At 57.5% G+C, this 6369-nt stretch overlaps 1 protein-coding gene across 1 annotated transcript; it reads right to left on the bottom strand.

The window, feature by feature from the left end:
* Nucleotides 1–94: 94 nt before the first annotated feature.
* slc25a20 (solute carrier family 25 member 20) lies at nt 95–6317 on the bottom strand. The gene is made up of 9 exons (XM_088917592.1): nt 5974–6317; nt 4569–4661; nt 4262–4389; nt 3888–3978; nt 3679–3796; nt 2885–2957; nt 2308–2417; nt 1983–2107; nt 95–545 (listed from the first exon to the last, which is right to left on the bottom strand). The coding sequence occupies exons 1-9, from the start codon at nt 6076–6078 to the stop codon at nt 483–485; spliced, it is 906 nt and encodes a 301-aa protein (XP_088773718.1). The 5' UTR covers nt 6079–6317; the 3' UTR covers nt 95–482.
* Between the last annotated feature and the right edge of the window lie 52 nt (nt 6318–6369).

Genomic DNA, 6369 nt, shown 5'->3' with positions numbered 1-6369 from the left:
GTCCAGTTAGCACCTTGGATAAAAAGTGGCAGCTACATAAAGGTAGAATAATACAAACACAGCCAAATACACACAACTGCTGGGGCCAGGCTAGTTTGATAACTGGGTTTATACCAGTCAGAACTGTAGCTTAGAAGGGTCAATAAATGTTCCTCTCCACACACACTGGAGGGCATGTACATATACACATATATACAGGTGTAGAGTATATATTCTATATACACACACTGGTATTCCCTGTATTTTAGTGCACTGTTTGCTTGACATTCAGGAAGGTTTTTAAGGCAAAGTGTTCTAAATAATTTTTTTTGTCTCAGTCAAAGGCCATCGTTAAAAAAAACAGGAAATTATGAATGAAAAACGAGAACAATCAAAAAGATATTGCAGCCAAGGACTGCAAAGGTCTGGCTCTTGTCCCTCTCTCCAACGGCGCGTCTGTGTCCTGACCTCCAGCTGTCCCAGAGGGCAGAGCGGGGCGGCGCTCACAAGCTGGGAGCGATCCAGTTGAGAAACTTCATGGCCACCTCGAACCCCAGGAAACAGGCCTGAGAGAGCGAGGGAGAGAAAGAGGGAGACAGATTTATACCAGGAGAACACTCATTCAGCAGGTTTATACACATGAAATACTGTCCATATGGATTCAACATAACTTGGGAAGAAAGGACAGGCTCAGTGACCACAGCCTGGACACAGACACTGGACACAGGCAGACCTGGCTGTCCAGAGAAGACAGGCTCAGTGGCCACAGCCTGGCCAGAGAGACTGGACACAGGCAGACCTGGCTGCCCAGAGAGGACAGGCTCAGTGGCCACAGCCTGGACACACACACTGGACACAGGCAGACCTGGCTGCCCAGAGAGGACAGGCTCAGTGGCCACAGCCTGAACAAAGACACTGGACACAGGCAGACCTGGCTGTCCAGAGAGGACAGGCTCAGTGGCCACAGTCTGGACACAGGCAGACCTGGCTATCCAGAGAGGACAGGCTCAGTGGCCACAGCCTGGCCAGAGACACTGGACACAGGCAGACCTGGCTGCCCAGAGAGGACAGGCTCAGTGGCCACGGCCTGGACACACACACTGGACACAGGCAGACCTGGCTGCCCAGAGAGGACAGGCTCAGTGGCCACAGCCTGGACACACACACTGGACACAGGCAGACCTGGCTGCCCAGAGAGGACAGGCTCAGAGACCACGGCCTGGCCAGAGACACTGGACACAGGCAGACCTGGCTGCCCAGAGAGGACAGGCTCAGAGACCACGGCCTGGCCAGAGACACTGGACACAGGCAGACCTGGCTGCCCAGAGAGGACAGGCTCAGAAACCACGGCCTGGCCAGAGACACTGGACACAGGCAGACCTGGCTTCCCCAAGAGGACAGGCTCAGAGACCACAGTCTGGACACACACACTGGACACAGGCAGACCTGGCTGCCCAGAGAGGACAGGCTCAGTGGCCACAGCCTGGACACACACACTGGACACAGGCAGACCTGGCTGCCCAGAGAGGACAGGCTCAGTGGCCACAGCCTGGACACACACACTGGACACAGGCAGACCTGGCTGCCCAGAGAGGACAGGCTCAGAGACCACGGCCTGGCCAGAGACACTGGACACAGGCAGACCTGGCTGCCCAGAGAGGACAGGCTCAGAGACCACAGTCTGGACACAGGCAGACCTGGCTGCCCAGAGAGGACAGGCTCAGAGACCACGGCCTGGACACACACACTGGACACAGGCAGACCTGGCTGCCCAGAGAGGACAGGCTCAGTGGCCACAGTCTGGACACAGGCAGACCTGGCTGCCCAGAGAGGACAGGCTCAGTGGCCACAGCCTGGCCAGAGAGACTGGACACAGGCAGACCTGGCTGCCCAGAGAGGACAGGCTCAGAGACCCCGGCCTGGCCAGAGAGACTGGACACAGGCAGACCTGGCTGCCCAGAGAGGACAGGCTCAGAGACCACGGCCTGGCCAGAGAGACTCACAGCGTTGGCAGGGAAGGCACGCAGCATGACAGCGGTGAAGCCCTTGTACAGCGAGGCCACGCCCTCCTCACGGAGCAGCTCTCTCAGGACGTCCCGGAAACCGTGTGGGTACCGGCCCTCCGGCGCTGGGGACAGAGGGACAGAGGGACAGAGGGACCGGGTCAGTGCACACCTCTCCCCACCCAGTCAGAGTTCAGTGGGCGGCACGACTGTTCTGTTCTCCGCTCCCTCCTGACCCCTGAGCAGAGAGAGACCCCTTCTTATTCCCCCCCACCCCTACTTTCTTCCTGCGCCCCTCCCTCCCCCGGCCCACGACCCGTCTCACCGGTCTGGTACCGGGACTTCAGCACGTCCGGAGGGATGGCCACCGCCCAGTTGAAGATGCCCGCCATGCCCCCGGCGAACAGCACGCTGGGGACGCTGAGCTCGTTGGGACTGGAGAGAGAGGAGGGGGGGGGGTCAGAAATATCCGTGAGCGCCGCCGCCAGCCGGCCAGCGGGCCAGCGGGTCAGCTCTCCTCCCCGTTCTGTTCAGCTGGCCTGGTTTCAAAAGCCCAAACGCACCCCGTTCCAACCGTACGGTTACAGTAGCCCCAGATCACCAGGGGCGGCGGGCCTGCCAAGCACACGCCCCCTGTCCGACCCGGTCAGGCCCGCGGGTCCCCGGCCACATCTGGGCCAGCGGTGATCAGAGACCTGAATGTTGGGGCTCCAGGCCCGGCGGTTGGATATCACACACCCAGCCCCCAGCGGTGCCCAGGACACTTGTGTCTTCTCTGGGGGGGTCGATGAGCCTCCCCCCGGTCAGGGGCACTGCTGTCCTGATAAAACGACACAGACTGGCTGGCTGGCTGACTGACCGGCCCACCGCGCGGCTGCAGAGAGACGGGCACGGGAGCTGACCTTTTGCCCTCGGGAGTCAGGATGTTCTTCAGCCACTCGTACGTCATGAAGTACATCCCGCTGGCCGGCACGTCTGAGAGAGGGAGACAGCGTCAGTATCAGGGTCTCAGTCTGTCGGTTCAGTCCAGTTCATTTGTCATACACACAGGCGCAATGAAATGCTTATTTACATGTACGCTCCTATACAAAGACATTAAAGGAATCGCCAAAAACATGAACACAGAACAGCAGAAGCAACAACAAATTAAATGACATATAACAAAAAAATAACAAATACGTTCTCTCACTCTCAGTGTGTCTCTCAGCGTCTCTCTCAGTGTGTCTCCCAGTGCCTCGGTGTCTCTCTCAGTGCCAGGGTCTCTCTCTCTCTGTGTCTCTCAGTACCTCTGTGTCTCTCTCAGTGTGTCTCCCAGTGCCTGAGTCTCTCTCTCAGTGTGTCTCTCAGTGCCTCGGTGTCTCTCTCAGTGTGTCTCCCAGTGCCTCGGTGTCTCTCTCAGTGTGTCTCCCAGTGCCTCGGAGTCTCTCTCAGTGTGTCTCCCAGTGCCTCGGTGTCTCTCTCAGTGTGTCTCTTAGTGCCTCAGCGTCTCTCTCAGTGTGTCTCCCAGTGCCTTGGTGTCTCTCTCAGTGTGTCTCTCAGCGTCTCTCTCAGTGTGTCTCCCAGTGCCTCGGTGTCTCTCTCAGTGTGTCTCTCAGTGCCTCAGTGGGTCTCCCAGTGGGTCTCTCAAGAGTGTCTCCCAGTGGGTCTCCCAGTGGGTCTCCCAGTGGGTCTCCCAGGGCCCCCCCCTCGTCAGTACCTCTCATGAGAGTGAGCACCGTGCCCTTGTAGACGCCCCTCAATCCGCTCTCTCTGTACAGCTGCTTCACGCAGTCCAGCGGCCCGGCGTACTTCACCTCCCCCGAGGCTGCCTGGATCTGCAGGGCCACAGAGTAAACCCGCTGTCACTCGACCACACAGCGCTCTCGGCTCAAACACAGCCTCACACCCGCGGGGCACGGCCCTGACCTGCAGGAGGCACTTGATCCTCTCTCCAGGAGCCATGATGGCAGTGGTGAAGACTCCCGACAGCATTCCCGCTGCGAAGAGCTGGGGATACCTGAGAGAGAGGGGAAGAGGATGGGGAGAAGGCGGGAAGAGGGCAGGAAGGGGTGGGGAGAAGGCAGGAAGGGGCGGGGAGAAGGAAAAGAGAGTTGAACAACATGAAAGAGGGAGTGAACCAGGTAAGAGAGGGAGGGATGGGGAATGAAAGAGTAGACAAGAGGACAAAGAAGTTCAAGCACACATTTGGGTTTACAGAGCGTCGCTCACAAATACCCCTGGGCTGCACTACGCAAAGCCCTGTGGTGAATTTACGGGGGGAGCTTTGGGGTCTCACTCACGTCAGCACATCATCGGGGCTCCTCTGCTGCAATTTCTTGCCGAGGCCAAACCCGAAAAAGCAGACGGCAAACATTGGGGTCACCCCCACGATTGGGGCAGCCATCCCCTTATACAGCCCCCGCACCCCCTGCGAGAGAGAAGGACAGAGGAACAGGGGAAGAGACAGATAATGATTAAACCTCACAAGGGGTGCCTAACGCCCCACATGCTCTCTTACCAGCCACACTTTCGACCCCCCTTTATCTCCTTCACCCTCCTTCCTCCCCCCCCCCCCACCCCCCAGGTAAGGGTCTCCAGCCCCCACACCTCTCTGACGAAGGTCTTCCTGAAGCAGTCAAACGTGCCTTTATACTGGGGTGTCTGGCCAGGGCTCGGCTTGGGCTGCGTCTGCAAACGCACCTGCAGGAGAGATGGAGACAAGACGGGTGGGGGTTAGACTGAGAGAGAGAGAGAGAGATCTGACCCCCCCCCCCCCCAGCATCACAGCTGCAGCGATTCCACCTGGAGGGGTGACACAGCAGCGCTCAGGGCTGAAGGTGCATTTTTTGTAACAATTTACCACTTTTTTTTGAAGGCCTTCATCCAGGCGGCGTGGTGGTGCCGTGGTGGCAGCGCGGAGGCCCCGGGTTCCATTCCAGACCTGGGGTGCTGTCTGTGTGGAGTTTGCATGTTCTCCCTGCGTTTGCGAGGGTGTCCTCCCACAGAGTAAAGACATGCTGGGGGGTCAATTGGCTTCTGGGAAAACTGGCCCTTGTGTGTGTGTGTGTGTGTGTGTGTGTGTGTGTGCGCCCTGTGATGGACTGGCGTCCCGTCCAGGGTGTAGCCTGCCTTGCGCCTGTTGCTTGCTGGGATAGGCTCCGGCTCCCCTGCGACCCTGAACTGGTCAGAAAATGGATGGATAAGGCCTTTATTATTTCACCTTGTTTTGACCATACACACGTAGTCAAAAAAAGTCAAACTCGAAATCTCTTGCACCCAGTTCTGGTTTGTATTGAAGAGCCCTGTAGGTAGTAAAACCCGGAGTGGATTGGTCTGCTATGCAATGGGAGCCGCACTGTCTGCTTGGCAAGCTGGTAGGGAGACCTGAGCTTGCAGATCACAGGCTCATCTCCAACCCCCTGGCGTCGAGAGTGACGTGGGAAGTCGTTTCTTTATCCTACGGGTTAGATAGGAAACTGGGGTAAAGGTCACAGCGTGCACTATCTGAGTGGGACCGCGACACCAACTATAACAATTTATAATACTGTCTCGTTCCAAACGACTGAGGGACGCGAAGGCGCGTTACAAATAATCACAATACCAACATCGCCGGCCACTGTGCGGGCCTGCGACCCCCTAAATATTCCGGCTTCTCCCGGTCGCAGCGCTCAGCGAGTCCGAAGTCCACCCCTCCGAGGCTCAGGAGTTAGAAAAACACGTCCTGCGACCCCGACAGCTCCGGGGTTCACAGTATGCGCGTCCAGCGTGTCCCCAAAGAGGTAGAAAGTGGGGCGGTACGTGTCCAGTAAATAAGAGGAAACACAGTTTCACAACCTAAAATACTAAGAAGCAAAAATCCATTCTAGATCACAATAAGCATTTAAGAAACGCGCAGAGGTAAACGTAACAGTCAACTTAAGTGTCCCAGCGGTGTCAGAAACACATGCAGAACAAACACGAGACGAGTCGCTCAGGTTCCCCGTGACCCCCAGTGACCCCCCGTGAAGTTTACCTTGATCGTGTCCAGGGGGTGCCCCGCGAACACGAGACACACGCCCCCGAAGCCCCCAGCGAAGAAATTCTTCAGCGGGCTGATCGGCTGCTGCTGTTTGGACATGGCTGGGAGGACAGTACAAGCTCTTGCGGTTGAGAACAAAACTTAAAACAAAACAAAACAAAATTTTTAAACAATGTAATCGGTGACAAAAAAAAAATTCAAGGCAGCACCGGGTCGGTGCGCTGTTTGCAGCGGGAGTGACAGAGCGAGTGCAAAGCCCTCCTTCCCCGAGTGTCCCCGCTCCGCCGCCCGACCTTTCACCCACATAGCCGGCCGGACCGCTTTCACTGTAACACCCACAGCTGTCCCACCGCCGCTTCCGCTCCAGGACCGGAAACGGGGCGAGAGCTC

This window comes from Atractosteus spatula, chromosome 5 (genome assembly GCF_055471065.1).
Source record: "Atractosteus spatula isolate fAtrSpa1 chromosome 5, fAtrSpa1.hap1, whole genome shotgun sequence".
Lineage (NCBI taxonomy): Eukaryota > Metazoa > Chordata > Actinopteri > Semionotiformes > Lepisosteidae > Atractosteus > Atractosteus spatula.
The sequence above is the reverse complement of the archived record's forward strand: the minus strand, read 5'-3'. Positions and strand labels throughout refer to the sequence as shown.

Excerpts from the sequence above, each read along its gene's own strand:
- slc25a20 (XM_088917592.1), bottom strand. The coding sequence starts at position 6,078 with ATGTCCAAACAGCAGCAGCCGATCAGCCCGCTGAAGAATTTCTTCGCT. Across the intron at positions 4,390-4,568 it reads GGAAGACCTTCGTCAGAGAG|GGGGTGCGGGGGCTGTATAA; the intron begins GTGTGGGGGCTG and ends TCTCTCTCGCAG. Across the intron at positions 2,108-2,307 it reads GAAGTCCCGGTACCAGACCG|CGCCGGAGGGCCGGTACCCA; the intron begins GTGAGACGGGTC and ends CTCTGTCCCCAG.